Below are 16,167 nucleotides of genomic sequence, written 5' to 3' on the forward strand. Positions count from 1 at the left end.
GGATTGGAGAAGCAGCAATAGGTCTAATGGAAGGAATCCAGACTGGGTTTTAGCGGAGTCTATTGTAAGCCATAGCTGGGCTAATTACTACAACTTCTCTGCTACCTTTAACCACTTGCGTGGCATGCTCATATCAGATGCGACCACACCAGCAAGTGCTTTATCTGACCTGGTCGTGCAGGATGTGTCCAGTCAGATAGACAGTGTGTGCAGCTGCAGTAAAGAGAAACTTTCCGCTGCTGCTGCTCTCAGAGGGACCGGAAGGTTTCTCTGCCTTCCCGCGCCCTCCCCCAGTGTTTGCGTGCTGCTGTCATAGCTGATTGGTCAGCACGGCAGGACCCCCCCCACCCAGCGGCTGCAGACAATAGCTGCTGCTGGGGAAGTGTAAATCAACCCCCGCCAAGCCCCCTTGTGTACCTGGCGGCTGTCCCCGCTGTTAAAGGGAAAGTAGCGATAGTTGCAATGTTTCCGATGTTCCTGATGTTCTGATGGTGATGACCGATGTTCCGATGTTTAAAAAAAATCTTAAATATATTTTAAAAAAAGGTGTTTTTTTTAACTAAAATAATTTTGGATAAGATTAAATTTATGTTGTTCACTCATAAAAACACCCAACAATTCTGAGTGTTTTTTTGGGGGAAAAAATCATCAGTTAAGTGGTTAAAAATATGTTTGTTCAGTAGATCATTGCTTCTGATGCAATCAAGTGGCCAGGCTGCTATAGATTGGTGGTCTGGGGTTACTTAAGGCGCCATTTGGAATCTGTACTCTTTGTGCTTTCCAGAACTTGGAATGTTGTGCTGCTGTTTTACAGACTGCCTGTAAAACCTGACCTGCATGTGCTGTGTAACCTGCCTGGCAAAATTTTAGATGTCTGACATTGTCTACAGTCTGGTATAAACAAAACAATATGGTCCCCCACAGTCACAGCTCGGAGCCTAATTCACAGATGTATGCAAATCCAATGCTTACATATAGTACATCCCCAATGTTTCTGGATCTCACCTGTGCAGAATCCGCACTGCGCATGTTCAGCTCTAGGATTGCAGTGTCACTAGCAATGCCCCAAATGCCGCAGCATGATTGACATGCTGCTGGCATTTGGGGTGGAGACAAGCATCGTTACAGAAAACCGACCCGTTTTCTAGGTCCATGTATGCCACTGGCTTCAGCAGCTTGATTTCCTGGCTGTCTTGAGTAACCTGAGGGTTACTCAAATAAGCGATGTTCACACAGATGATGTGATGCTGCAGCAACGAATCAGGGAAGCCGTCGGGAAGTGTATTTACATAGGACTCCTCCTGCAGCACTAGCATTTTACTGCACAAAGACTGTGGGGGGGATGTACTAAATGGAAAATGCAGTAAAACCCCCGTTTTCAGGGTTTTTACCACATTTTCATATTTACTAAACCTCGGCCGCCGTGTTTTCGCCGTTGAGGTTATCGCCATCTCTTGATGGTGATACCCTATAGAAGCCTACGGGCTTCATACCGCCGGCCGCCGCATCCCGCCACCTCCGCTGCCCCGCACTGCCACCCTTCCCCCCCCCGGCATACCTCTGTCCAGGCAGCCCTGGTCCCTGAAGCTAAACTCCTCCTCCCCCTAGCACCTAGCAACACAGCCGGAGGTCCTTCCGGCTGCAGGGAGAAGGAGGAGGCTGCCTTCATGCCGTGCTGGGAGGAGATAGTGACCCCAGGGAGTTGACCGAGACCCCCCCTCCCCCGCACACCACCTCACAGGTATCGCGGGGGGGCCTCCGTCACGCATTGAGATGTTAATCGCATATGTTAGTACATATACGATTAGCATCGCTGCGATGGGCGGTGATGTATGTTAATACATCCCGCCCTGTGTGTTATGCTTCCATCTCTGGAATCAGGCCCTCTGTCTCATACTCCCTTAGGTATAATAAGCTCCTGAAAGCTTACATACAGATGTAGCCAAGTTAGTTGCGGCTACAGCCTCACCTAGCACCCCATTCACATGAATGGGAACATCTTAGTGCGCTACCTCAGCGCGGATAGGTGCCAGATCACCTAGCCATGGCCGCAGTATGTTTGCGATGTAGCCATGCTGGATGAGCGCGGCTACATCTGTAGGTAGTTATACATGTTGGTAGTATTTCTTTGCAGTGTGGCTTTAGGTTAGCATATGGTAAGTCAGTGATTCGGTGGTTTCTTTTTCCTGTTGCAGGAACGTCTTACTTTGCAAATTCAGCAATTAATACAGTTCATTGTGATAAAGTATTTAGTACATTGTGGAACTCATTGTTTTGTTACCAACACAGTGGTCTACAGTATGTGCCGTTTAGGCTGGAAGCTCTCTCACGGGAGATTGCTTCATATGCCGTATTGGTGGAAAATTTATCAAAGTTATTGGTGAATAAAAAAATTTAAAAACAAGAATTTGATCAAACTTCTCATGTAATGTATCTTTATCCATTGATCGCACAACTATATCCTCTAGCCCCCAAGTACGCTGTCTTGGCGTAATCCTTGACTCCTCCCTCTTTTTCAAATCACACGTTCAGCACCTCTCACAAACCTGTAATTTTCATCTCAAATATATTTTCAGGATCAGACCCTTTCTCACCCTGGATACCACCAAGACCATTATCCACTCACTGATCATTTCCAGACTGGATTACTGTAATCTCCTCCTAACTGGCCTCCCTGACAATTACCTCTCTCCACTCCAATCTATCCTCAATGCTGCTGCCCGGCTCATCTTCCTCACCAAATGCACTACGTCTACCTCCCCTCTCCTACAAGCCCTTCACTGGCTTCCCTTCCCTTTCAGAATCCAATTCAAACTTCTCACACTCACTTACAAAGCATTTAACCACTCCTCTCCCATTTACATCTCTGACCTTATCTCCCTATACACTCCCACCTGTCCTCTTCGCTCTGCTAATGCACGCCGGCTCTTCTGTCTTCTAATTACTTCCTCCCACTCCTATCTCCAAGATTTCTCATGTGCTCCTCCCTTACTCTGGAATTCTCTACTTCTCTCCCTCAGACTCTCCACCTCTCTACAGAACTTTAAACAAGCTCTTAAGACCCACTTCTTTACCAAACCCAGCCAAATCTCATCCTAACCCTCTGTCCCATGCTCTGTCTACCCCAACTGTGCCACCCCTGTTTGTCTGACTCTCCCCTTTAGAATGTTAGCTCTCACAAGTAGGGCCCTCTTCTCTCATGTGCTTATCCTTGTCTTACTTTAATAATCTTCAACTGCCCAAATCCTGCAGTTTCAGCCACCTTGATACTTATCTCAGTGTCGTCTACTGGTGTAGTTATGTTTAGTTACCCTGTGCTTGTCCTATTTTGTCTTCAACTGTAAGTCACTGTTTTCCTGTTTTGACTATGTGCATATGTACTCTGTAATCGGGCGCTGCTGAACCCATGTGGCAAAATCTAAGGGCCACTACGCACGGCTTATTCTCCTTGACCTCTCTGATGCTTTTGATACTGTGGACCACCCTCTCCTTTTGCACATCCTTCACTTCTTTGGTCTGCGTGATACTGCCCTATCCTTACTGTTCTCCTACCTCTCTGATCGTTCCTTTTATGACTTCTTTCATGGTGCCACTCCTCCCCCCCCCCCCACACACACACACACACACACACACACACACACACACACACACACACACACTTCTGCTAACTGTAGGTGTCCCCCAAGGTTCTGCTCTTGGTCCTCTCCTTTTCTCTCTCTATACGTCCTCTTTAGGTGAACTCATTAGCTCTTTTAACTTCTATCATCCCTATGCTGCTGACACTCAAATCTACATTTCCTCCCCAGACCTCTCCCCTGCTCTCCTCACTCGTGTATCCAACTGTCTCTCTTCTATCTCTTCTTGGATGTCCCAGCGCATTCTTAAAGTCAACGTGTCTAAGACTGAGCTGATCATCTTCCCACCTACCCACACAAACTCACCTCCCAAAATCTCATTATCTGTTAATGGCACTACTACATCCTCTATCCCCCCAAGTGCGCTGTCTTGGAGTAATCCTTGACTTCTCCCTCTCCTTCAAACCACACATTCGCACAAACCTGCCACTTTCATCTCAAAAATAGTTCCAGGATTAGACCCTTTCTCACCCAGGAGCCACTAACACTAAGACATTAATAACTCACTGGTCATTTCCAGACTGTACTACTGTAATCTTCTCATATCTGGCATCCCTGACAAATACCTCTGTCCACTCCAATCTACATGGTGATTCAAAAGTCGTAGTACACCCTTTTGTTTCAAAAACTGTGCAGGAAATCGGAAAACTGAATATTCCAGTTAGGTATGGGTGAGGTGGGCTATCTTTTAAGGTATGTACTGAACATAGGCGCCGTTTTGAAATCGGCCATCTTGAATCTAAGTCAGTTTTTTCAAATGGAAAGGGGGTTGTGTAACATGTCAAACAACATCAGAATTTGCTGAAAAGTTTATTGCTGCAAACAGATTTGAAATAGCTGTTATGGTTCAAAAGTTACAATACTTTTTTTGTTGGAATTACAGGCTGAACTGTTCTCCATAAAGGGCAATCATTTAATGTGTGGGTGTTGTGGGCTCTTCACGAAGGATTCCAAAACCATTGTTGAGGGTGTCTCATTAGTAGCACTGTTTGGACGACCACTCCGTGACCTGTCAGCCACAGTCCCAGTTTCTCGGAATTTGGAAATTAGGCACCTGACAGTGTTATGTGAAATCGGAGGTCTTTCTATGTGCCAGTTGTTAAAATCTGCAGCTATGACATGTAAACTTTGTTCTCCAGACATCTTTTGTCAAAGCCATCTTCAGTTACCTGCAACAAGAAAAGTGTTGTAACTTTTGAACCATAACTGCTATTTCAAATCTGTTTGCAGTAATAAACTTTTCAGCAAATTCTGGCATTGTTTGGCATGTTACACGACCCCTTTACCATTTGAAAAAATAAGAATTTACTTACCGATAATTCTATTTCTCGGAGTCCGTAGTGGATGCTGGGGTTCCTGAAAGGACCATGGGGAATAGCGGCTCCGCAGGAGACAGGGCACAAAAAGTAAAGCTTTACGATCAGGTGGTGTGTACTGGCTCCTCCCCCTATGACCCTCCTCCAAGCCTCAGTTAGGTACTGTGCCCGGACGAGCGTACACAATAAGGAAGGATTTATGAATCCCGGGTAAGACTCATACCAGCCACACCAATCACACCGTACAACCTGTGATCTAAACCCAGTTAACAGTATGATAACAGCGGAGCCTCTGAAAAGATGGCTCACAACAATAATAACCCGATTTTTGTAACTATGTACAAGTAATGCAGATAATCCGCACTTGGGATGGGCGCCCAGCATCCACTACGGACTCCGAGAAATAGAATTATCGGTAAGTAAATTCTTATTTTCTCTATCGTCCTAGTGGATGCTGGGGTTCCTGAAAGGACCATGGGGATTATACCAAAGCTCCCAAACGGGCGGGAGAGTGCGGATGACTCTGTAGCACCGAATGAGAGAACTCCAGGTCCTCCTTAGCCAGGGTATCAAATTTGTAGAATTTTACAAACGTGTTCTCCCCCGACCACGTAGCCGCTCGGCAGAGTTGTAATGCCGAGACCCCTCGGGCAGCCGCCCAAGAAGAACCCACCTTCCTTGTGGAGTGGGCTTTTACCGATTTTGGCTGTGGCAGGCCTGCCACAGAATGTGCAAGCTGAATCGTACTACAAATCCAGCGAGCAATAGTCTGCTTAGACGCAGGAGCGCCCAACTTGTTGGGAGCATATAGTATAAACAGCGAGTCAGATTTCCTGACTCCAGCTGTCCTTGAAATGTATATTTTTAAAGCTCTGACAACGTCCAACAACTTGGAGTCCTCCAAGTCGCTTGTAGCCGCAGGCACTACAATAGGTTGGTTCAGATGAAATGCTGACACCACCTTAGGGAGAAAATGCGGACGAGTCCGCAGTTCTGCCCTGTCCGAATGGAAAATCAGATATGGGCTTTTGTAAGATAAAGCTGCCAGTTCTGACACTCTCCTGGCCGAAGCCAGGGCTAGTAGCATGGTCACTTTCCATGTGAGATATTTCAAATCCACAGTTTTTAGTGGTTCAAACCAATGAGATTTGAGAAAGTCCAAAACAACATTGAGATCCCACGGTGCCACTGGAGGCACCACAGGGGGCTGTATATGCAGCACTCCCTTAACAAAAGTCTGGACTTCAGGAACTGAAGCCAATTCTTTTTGGAAGAAAATCGACAGGGCCGAAATTTGAACCTTAATAGATCCCAATTTGAGACCCATAGACAATCCTGATTGCAGGAAATGTAGGAATCGACCCAGTTGAAATTCCTCCGTCGGAGCACTCCGATCCTCGCACCACGCAACATATTTTCGCCAAATGCGGTGATAATGTTGCGCGGTTACTTCCTTCCTTGCTTTAATCAAAGTAGGAATGACTTCTTCCGGCATGCCTTTTTCCTTTAGGATCCGGCGTTCAACCGCCATGCCGTCAAACGCAGCCGCGGTAAGTCTTGAAACAGACAGGGACCCTGCTGAAGCAAGTCCCTTCTCAGAGGTAGAGGCCACGGATCTTCCGTGATCATCTCTTGAAGTTCCGGGTACCAAGTCCTTCTTGGCCAATCCGGAACCACTAGTATCGTTCTTACGCCTCTTTGCCGTATAATTCTCAATACTTTTGGTATGAGAGGCAGAGGAGGAAACACATACACCGACTGGTACACCCAAGGCGTTACCAGCGCGTCCACAGCTATTGCCTGCGGATCTCTTGACCTGGCGCAATACCTGTCCAGTTTTTTGTTGAGGCGAGACGCCATCATGTCCACCATTGGTCTTTCCCAACGGGTTACCAGCATCTGGCTTAGAGCATTGTAGATTGCTCTTAGTTCCAGAATGTTTATGTGAAGAGACGTTTCCAGGCTCGACCACACGCCCTGGAAGTTTCTTCCTTGTGTGACTGCTCCCCAGCCTCTCAGGCTGGCGTCCGTGGTCACCAGGATCCAATCCTGTATGCCGAATCTGCGGCCCTCCAATAGATGAGCACTCTGCAACCACCACAGAAGAGATACCCTTGTCCTTGGAGACAGGGTTATCCGCTGGTGCATCTGAAGATGCGACCCTGACCATTTGTCCAACAGATCCCTCTGGAAAATTCTTGCGTGGAATCTGCCGAATGGAATTGCTTCGTAAGAAGCCACCATTTTTCCCAGGACTCTTGTGCATTGATGTACAGACACCTTTCCTGGTTTTAGGAGGTTCCTGACAAGCTCGGATAACTCCTTGGCTTTTTCCTCCGGGAGAAAAACCTTTTTCTGAACCGTGTCCAGAATCATCCCTAGGAACAGCAGACGTGTTGTCGGAATTAACTGGGATTTTGGAATATTCAGAATCCACCCGTGCTGTTTTAGCACTTCTTGAGACAGTGCTAATCCCATCTCTAGCTGTTCTCTGGACCTTGCCCTTATTAGGAGATCGTCCAAGTATGGGATAATTAATACGCCTTTTCTTCGAAGAAGAATCATCATCTCGGCCATTACCTTGGTAAAGACCCGAGGTGCCGTGGACAATCCGAACGGCAGCGTCTGAAACTGATAGTGACAGTTCTGTACGACGAACCTGAGGTACCCCTGGTGTGAGGGGTAAATTGGAACGTGGAGATACGCATCCTTGATGTCCAAGGATACCATAAAGTCCCCTTCTTCCAGGTTCGCTATCACTGCTCTGAGTGACTCCATCTTGAACTTGAACTTCTTTATGTACAGGTTCAAGGATTTCAGATTTAGAATAGGTCTTACCGAGCCATCCGGCTTCGGTACCACAAATAGAGTGGAATAATACCCCTTTCCTTGTTGTAAAAGGGGTACCTTGACTATCACCTGCTGAGAGTACAGCTTGTGAATGGCTTCCAAGACCGTCACCCTGTCGGAGGGGGACGTTGGTAAAGCAGACTTCAGGAAACGGCGAGGTGGATCCGTCTCTAGTTCCAACCTGTACCCCTGAGATATTATCTGCAGGATCCAGGGATCTACCTGCGAGTGAGCCCACTGCGCGCTGAAATTCTTGAGACGACCCCCCACCGCCCCCGAGTCCGCTTGAGAAGCCCCAGCGTCATGCTGAGGCTTTTGTAGAAGCGGGGGAGGGCTTCTGTTCCTGGGAAGGAGCTGCCTGTTGCTGTCTCTTCCCCCTTCCTCTGCCTCGTGGCAGATATGAATATCCCTTTGCTCTCTTGTTTTTAAAGGAACAAAAGGGCTGCGGTTGAAAAGTCGGTGTCTTTTTCTGTTGGGGAGTGACTTGAGGTAAAAAGGTCGATTTCCCGGCTGTAGCCGTGGCCACCAAATCCGATAGACCGACACCAAATAACTCCTCCCCTTTATACGGCAAAACTTCCATATGCCGTTTTGAGTCCGCATCGCCTGACCACTGTCGCGTCCATAAACCTCTTCTGGCCGAAATGGACATAGCACTTACCCGTGATGCCAGTGTGCAGATATCCCTCTGTGCATCACGCATATAAAGAAATGCATCCTTTATTTGCTCTAAAGACAGTAAAACATTGTCCCTATCCAGGGTATCAATATTTTCAATCAGGGACTCTGACCAAGCTACCCCAGCACTGCACATCCAGGCTGTCGCTATAGCTGGTCGTAGTATAACACCTGTATGTGTGTATATACTTTTTTGGATATTTTCCATCCTCCTATCTGCTGGATCTTTAAGTGCGGCCGTCTCAGGAGAGGGTAACGCCACTTGTTTTGATAAGCGTGTGAGCGCCTTGTCCACCCTAGGAGGTGTTTCCCAGCGCGCCCTAACCTCTGGCGGGAAAGGGTATAAAGCCAATAACTTCTTTGAAATTAGCATTTTTTTATCGGGGGCAACCCACGCTTCATCACACACCTCATTTAATTCATCTGATTCAGGAAAAACTATAGGTAGTTTTTTCACACCCCACATGATACCCTGTTTTGTGGTACCTGTAGTATCAGCAATATGTAACGCCTCCTTCATTGCCAAAATCATATAACGTGTGGCCCTACTGGAAAATACGGTTGATTCGTCACCGTCGCCACTGGAATCAGTGCCTGTGTCTGGATCTGTGTCGACCGACTGAGGCAAAGGGCGTTTTACAGCCCCTGACGGTGTTTGAGGCGCCTGGACAGGCACTAATTGATTGTCCGGCCGTCTCATGTCGTCAAACGACTGCTTTAGCGTGTTGACACTATCCCGTAATTCCATAAATAAAGGCATCCATTCTGGTGTCGACCCCCTAGGAGGTGACATCCCCATATTTGGCAATTGCTCCGCCTCCACACCAATATCGTCCTCATACATGTCGACACACACGTACCGACACACAGCAGACACACAGGGAATGCTCTTAACGAAGACAGGACCCCACTAGCCCTTTGGGGAGACAGAGGGAGAGTTTGCCAGCACACACCAAAAGCGCTATATATGACAGGGATAGCCTTATAATAAGTGCTCCCTGTATAGCTGCTTTAATAATATAGTTTTGCCACAATTTTGCCCCCCCTCTCTTGTTTTACCCTGTTTCTGTAGTGCAGTGCAGGGGAGAGCCTGGGAGCCTTCCTGACCAGCGGAGCTGTGTGAGGAAAATGGCGCTGTGTGCTGAGGAGATAGGCCCCGCCCCTTTTTCGGCGGGCTCGTCTCCCGCTCTTTAGTGGATTCTGGCAGGGGTTAAATATCTCCATATAGCCCCCGGAGGCTATATGTGAGGTATTTTTAGCCAAAAAAGGTTTTCATTTGCCTCCCAGGGCGCCCCCCTCCCAGCGCCCTGCACCCTCAGTGACTGCCGTGTGAAGTGTGCTGAGAGGAAAATGGCGCACAGCTGCAGTGCTGTGCGCTACCTTAAGAAGACTGAGGAGTCTTCTGCCGCCGATTCTGGACCTCTTCTCGTTTCAGCATCTGCAAGGGGGCCGGCGGCGAGGCTCCGGTGACCATCCAGGCTGTACCTGTGATCGTCCCTCTGGAGCTAAAGTCCAGTAGCCAAGAAGCCAATCCATCCTGCACGCAGGTGAGTTCACTTCTTCTCCCCTATGTCCCTCGTTGCAGTGATCCTGTTGCCAGCAGGACTCACTGTAAAATAAAAACCTAAGCTAAACTTTTCTAAGCAGCTCTTTAGGAGAGCCACCTAGATTGCACCCTTCTCGGCCGGGCACAAAAATCTAACTGAGGCTTGGAGGAGGGTCATAGGGGGAGGAGCCAGTACACACCACCTGATCGTAAAGCTTTACTTTTTGTGCCCTGTCTCCTGCGGAGCCGCTATTCCCCATGGTCCTTTCAGGAACCCCAGCATCCACTAGGACGATAGAGAAAACTGGCTTAGATTCAAGATGGCTGATTTCAAGATGGCGCCCATGTTCGGTACATACCCTAAAAGATAGCCCACCTCACCCATACCTTATTGGAGTATTCAGTTTTCCCATTTCCTGCACAGTTTTTGAAACAAAAGGGTGTACTGCGACTTTTGAATCACCCTGTATTCATTATGCTGCAGCCCGGCTTATCTTCCTCACCAAATGCACTACGTCCACCTCCTTTCTCCTACAAGCCCTTCACTGGCTTCCATTCCCTTTCAGAATCCAATTCAAACTTCTCACACTCACTTACAAAGCCCTCACCCACTCCTCTCCCATTTACATCTCTGACCTTATCTCCCTCTACACTCCCACCTGTCCTCTTCGCTCTGCTAATGCACACCGCATCTCCTGCTGACTGATTACTTCCTACCACTCCTACCTTCAAGATTTCTCATGTTCTCCTCCCATTCTCTGGAATTCCCTACCTCTCTCCCTTAGACTCTCCACCTCTCTACAAATCTTCAAGCGGGCTCTCAAGACACACTTCTTTACCAAACCCAGCCTAATCTCATCCTAACCCTCTGTTCCACGCTCACTGTATACCCCATCTGTGCCACCCCTTTCTGTCTGCCCCTCCCCTTTAGAATGTAAGCTCTCACAAGCAGGGCCCTCAACCCTCGTGCTTATCCTTCTCTTGCTTAAACCATCCTTGATGGCACCTAATCCCATAGTTTTCTGCCACTCTGATACTTATACCAGTGTTACTTACCCTGTACTTGTCCTATATTGTCTTCAACTGTAAGTCACTATCATTCTGTTTTGATTTTTCATTTATGTACTCTGTAATTGGGCGCTGCAAATCCCTTGTGGCGCAATATAAATAAAGGATAATAATAATAATAATAATTTTGACATAACAAATTTTACCTTGTATCCAACTCCTATTATTACGCCATTGTAATTAATTCAGGCAGTTGTTATTAAACAATTTAGATTGAGCTAGGCTGCTACTTCCAGTGACTGTATCTTTGCAACAATATCTGCCAGGTCTGTTTGGTATCCGGTCATTAGGTCGACAATACTTAGGTTGACGCTGTCTAGGTTGACCACTATTGGTCGACATTAAGAAGGTTGACATGGTTTCTAGGTCAATAGGAACTCTAGGTCGACATGTTCTAGGTCTACATGACAAAAGGTCGACATGAGTTTTTCAATTTTTTTTATCTTTTTCATACTTTACGATCCACGTGGATTACAAGTAGGAATGGTAACCTGTGCAGAGCTCAACGAGGCACCTTGCCCGAAGCATGGTGAGCGAAGCGAGCCATGCGAGGGGACACGGTGCACTAATTGGGGATCCCGGTCACTGTACAGAGAAAACGACACAAAAAAGTGCAAAAACTCATGTCGACCTTATGTCATGTCGACCTAGTACATGTCGACCTAGAGTCCCTGTCGACCTACAAACCATGTCGACCTACTTCCTGTCGACCAATAGTGGTCGACATAGACACTGTAGACCTAAGTGTGGTTGAACTTGCATACCACACCTGGTCTGTTTGTATGCTAATCAAGGTATTTGTTTACTTTTGTGCAGTGGAAGGTGTCCAAGGGCATTGAACCTGGAAGTTCTGAATCAGCAAGGTTATAATGAGGACAACCCTCTGCCTCCCACTCATGCTCACAATGTCACTGTGCCGGGGGCTGCAGCTGCCTGGGCTGACACGGTTTCTCTCTTTGGAAGTAAAAAGGTAATCTCCTGTGCAATGTGTTCTATCAAATATGTACAGTAAGACTACAAATCATTAGCTTTTACAATAAACTGAGCAATACAGGGGAGCCATGAAAAATAGTGGATCCAGTACTTTAGTTGGTCTTGGCTTCTTGTATAGAGTATGGCTGAGCCTAACCTATACAGAGCCCCCTCAGTCATGTTACATCTCAGGGGATATAAGGTCTAATTCAGACCTGATTGCTCCTCTGCGATCAGATAGCCGCTGCCCATAGAGAGTGAAAACCCGCCCTGTGCAAGTGTGCTAATGCATGCGTATGCCGTGCGTAAACTTCGCCAGACAGCGGACATCTGCAAATCCATTCGCAACTTGAGCGGTCTGTGCATAGCCCAGGACTTATTCCTACAGTGCAATATTAAACAGGCTGATCGGGGCCAGAGCTGACGTCACACACCCTCCCAGAAAACGCTTGGGCACGCCTGCTTTTACAGAACACTACCAGAAAACGGCCAGTTACAACCCCTAAAAGTCTGCTTCCTGTCAATCAACTTGTATATGCCTAGAGATCTAAATTTTCACACCATTCTTTTGCCGTTTGGCCTTGCGTCTGCACATTGTGATCCATACGGTTGTTCCATAATTGCCCGTCATGCGAAATCGCACAACAGCAAACAGGTCTAAATTAGGCCTATAGCCAAGCCTGGCCTGTAGAGACCTGGCCCACGAAGAGCTGCAGCTGCATCAATTAAGTGGTTAATGACACACTAACCAGATTCAAAAATAAGGAGTTCTGGCCTAAATAGCCTGTGGATGAGGCTGAATTTACCCTACAGTAGTTTGCACAGCGAACAGTAAAATCCACAAATTGGTTCTGCTCACACCTGCAAAACAGGCCATATGGAAGTATGCAGATTCATGAAGTCTGACATTTGCGTGTGCTTCCAACTGGAGAGGCAAAACAGTAGGCAAGGTACAGTAAGGGTGTGTTTGCACAATTATGAATAGATATAGAGCTTCACAGAGATGCATATTCATCTCAGCCTTATCAGCTGCGAGAACCTGAGGCAGGTACAAATACACACTGATGATGATATATGTCTGACATAAACCCAGCACATGTGCTATTGGTGCAGATCTGCACGCATATTGTGATTTGTACAACTTTGTATATGTGTACAGTAACTTTTTTATAATACGTCCTAGAGGATGCTGGTGTCCACTTCAGTACCATGGGTCATAGACGGTTCCGCAGGAGCCATGGGCACTTTAAGACTTTTTCCGAGTGTAAACTGGCGCCTCCCTCTATGCCCCTCCTCCAGACCTCAGTTTAGAAAATGTGCCCAGGCAGACTGGTCGCACTCTAGTGGAGCAGTACTGAGTTTCACTAAAAAGACTTTAAGTTAGGTTTTTTTATTTTCAGGGAGACTGCTGGCAACAGTCTCCTGAATAGTTTCATGGCTCTGCTTCTTGCTGACAGGACACCATTAGCTCCTGAAGGGTACTGAACACTAGCTGCGGCTATGCGCTCACTCCAACAGCACGCCGTCACCCCCCTAACAGAGCCAGAAGTCAGAAGACTGGTGAGTAGTGTTACCGGAGATCTGCAAGAGGGACCTCAGGTCATCGTGACGGCTCAAGGTACTGCACAGCAAGCAGGAACGCTGCGCGGCCATGCTTCCTATAACACAGCGCACAGCAGGGTGCAGGGCGCGGGGGGGGGGGGGGGGGGGGCACCATGGGCAGCATGACACCCCCGCCAGTATAAATAATACTGATGAAATCTGAGGGGAAACGCGCCATTACAGGGGGTGGGGCTTCCTCAGTCAGCCAGCACACTGCTCAGCGCCGTTTTCTACAAGCAGACTGCAGGGAAGAAACGCTGGTCCTCCTCCACTTCTGAAACAAGTATCTTGGTGCAAATTTGGGGGGCAGAGTGTTTTTTGGTGCTCAATTATACTATTTGGCAAGTGTAAAAGCGCAAAGGGTCTCTGTGGATGTTTTACATGTCACAGGATTTTTAACATTGGTGCTAAGTTGTGAACTGGCCAGTCCCTTCTGTGTCCTTCTGACAGATTTTACTGAGGGTCTGTCCCCTATAATCCCGGAGTGTCTGTGATGTGTTTGTGCACGTGTGTGACATGTCTGAGGCAGGGAGCTCTTCCGCTGAGGGAGCCATTTTAGGGACATAGAGTTGTAATGTGGTGGCGCTGCCGGCACACCACGAGCCTGAATGGGTGAAAGAATTACGTGATAGTATGAATCATATCAGTAAGAGATTGGATAAGTCTAATGGGCCCTACACACATGCCGATATTACTGCACGATATGAACGATCTCGTTCATTAATGAACGAGATAACATTCATATCGTGCAGTGTGGAGTCACCAGCGATGAACGATGCGCGGCCCTGCGCTCGTTCATCGCTGGTGACATGTCGGCTGTGCATGCAGGCCAATATGGACAAGATCGTCCATATTTGCCTGCACGTCTATGGAGCCGGGTGACGGGGGTAGTGAAGAAACTTCACTCCCCCCGTCACTGCCCCCCCGCCGCCGGGTCGCCTGTCGGCCGTATCGGCCGTCGGGCCCCTCGGTGACACATAGCCTAATGTGTAGGGCCCATAAGTCTCATGCAGAAACCTGGAGAAAATCTGTGGAAGATGTGATTTTTAATAGTTCTGCCTTTTCATCCACAGGGGAACCGAAATTAGCGAAAAACATTCAGTACATGATTGTTGCTATAAAGGAGGTCTTAGAAGTTACGGAGCCTCCTCCTTTACCACAGGAGAAGGCTTACTTTTATAAAGAAAAAAAATTAATGTAACTCTTCCTCCATCTCATGAGCTGAACAGTCTCTTTGAGGGAGTCTGGGCAAACCCTGAAAAGAAATTTCAGATTCCCAAAAGAATTCAGGTAGCTTACCCTTTCCCTGCAGAGGACAGGAAAAGGTGGGATTCACCCCCCATTTTAGACAGTGCCCTGACACGGTTAACAAAAAAGGTGATTCTCCCTGCGCCTGGGACGGCTTCACTAAAGTAGCTGGCAGACCGCAAGTTAGAGTCTACATTGAAATCTATTTATGTGGCCAATGGGACACTACTCAGGCCTACCACTGCCTGTGCGTGGGTGAGTAGTGCTATTGAAAAGTGGTCAGAAAACTTGTCATCAGAAATTGACACGATAGAGACGAGATTCTCCTAACGTTAGGTCATATCAAAGACGCTGCTGCGTATATGCTAGAAGCCATGAAAGATATTGGACACTTGGGATCAAAAGCCGCTACCATGGCAATCTCAGCACGGAGGGCGTTGTGGATTCGCCAATGGAATGTTGACGCAGATTCCAATAGGAATATGGAGGCTCTCCCGTAAAAGGGCGAGGCCTTGTTTGGAGATGGCTGGATGTATTAGTTCCTGCGGCTACCGCAGGTAAGTCCATATTCTTGACCAATGCTCCTGCGCTGGCAAAAAAGACACACCACTCTCAGATGCAGTCCTTTCGGCCCAATAAATACAAAAAGGGTAAAGTTTCCCCTTTCTTTGCGGGAAAAGGAAGGGGAAAAGGTAAAATGTCCACAGCTTCTACAGGATCACAGGAGCAGAAATCAACCTCTGCTTCTGACAAATCTTCAGCATGATGCTGGGGCCCCCTTGTGGGAGTCCGATCAGGTGGGGGCACGTATGAAACTCTTCAGTCAGTTCTGGGTTCAATCTGGCCTGGACCCGTGGATCTTACAAATAGTGTCCCATGGGTACAAACTGGAGTTTTAGAACATTCCCCCATGCCGATTTTTCAAATTGGCCTTACCAGTTTCTGTCACAGACAGGGAAGTGGTTGCAGCAGCAATACAAAAATTGTGTCAGGATCAAGTCATTGTCCTGGTTCCCCTGTCACAACAAAGAGAAGGGTTTTATTCAAGCCTCTTCGTAGTTCCGAAGCCGGACGGCTCGGTCAGACCGATTCTAAACCTGAAAACACTGAATCTCTTCCTGCAAAGGTTCAAGATGGAATCTCTGAAGGCAGTGATTTCCAGTCTGGAGGAAGGGTACTTCATGGTGTCAGTGGACATAAAAGATGCCTACTTACATGTTCTCATTTATCCTCCACATCAAGCTTATCTGAG

General features: G+C 47.5%; 1 protein-coding gene across 4 annotated transcripts in view; it reads left to right on the forward strand.

Annotated features, from left to right (window-relative positions):
- Positions 1–16,167, forward strand: part of LOC134909252 (glutathione hydrolase-like YwrD proenzyme) — a 227,331-nt gene that overhangs the window by 70,986 nt on the left and 140,178 nt on the right. For all 4 annotated transcript variants that reach the window (XM_063915949.1, XM_063915950.1, XM_063915947.1 and 1 more), the window contains exon 4: positions 11,910–12,063. In XM_063915949.1, coding sequence (XP_063772019.1) covers positions 11,910–12,063 — 154 coding nt within the window. The remainder of the gene's footprint in view (positions 1–11,909; positions 12,064–16,167) is intronic.

This window comes from Pseudophryne corroboree, chromosome 4, assembly GCF_028390025.1.
Source record: "Pseudophryne corroboree isolate aPseCor3 chromosome 4, aPseCor3.hap2, whole genome shotgun sequence".
NCBI classification, from domain to species: Eukaryota; Metazoa; Chordata; class Amphibia; order Anura; family Myobatrachidae; genus Pseudophryne; species Pseudophryne corroboree.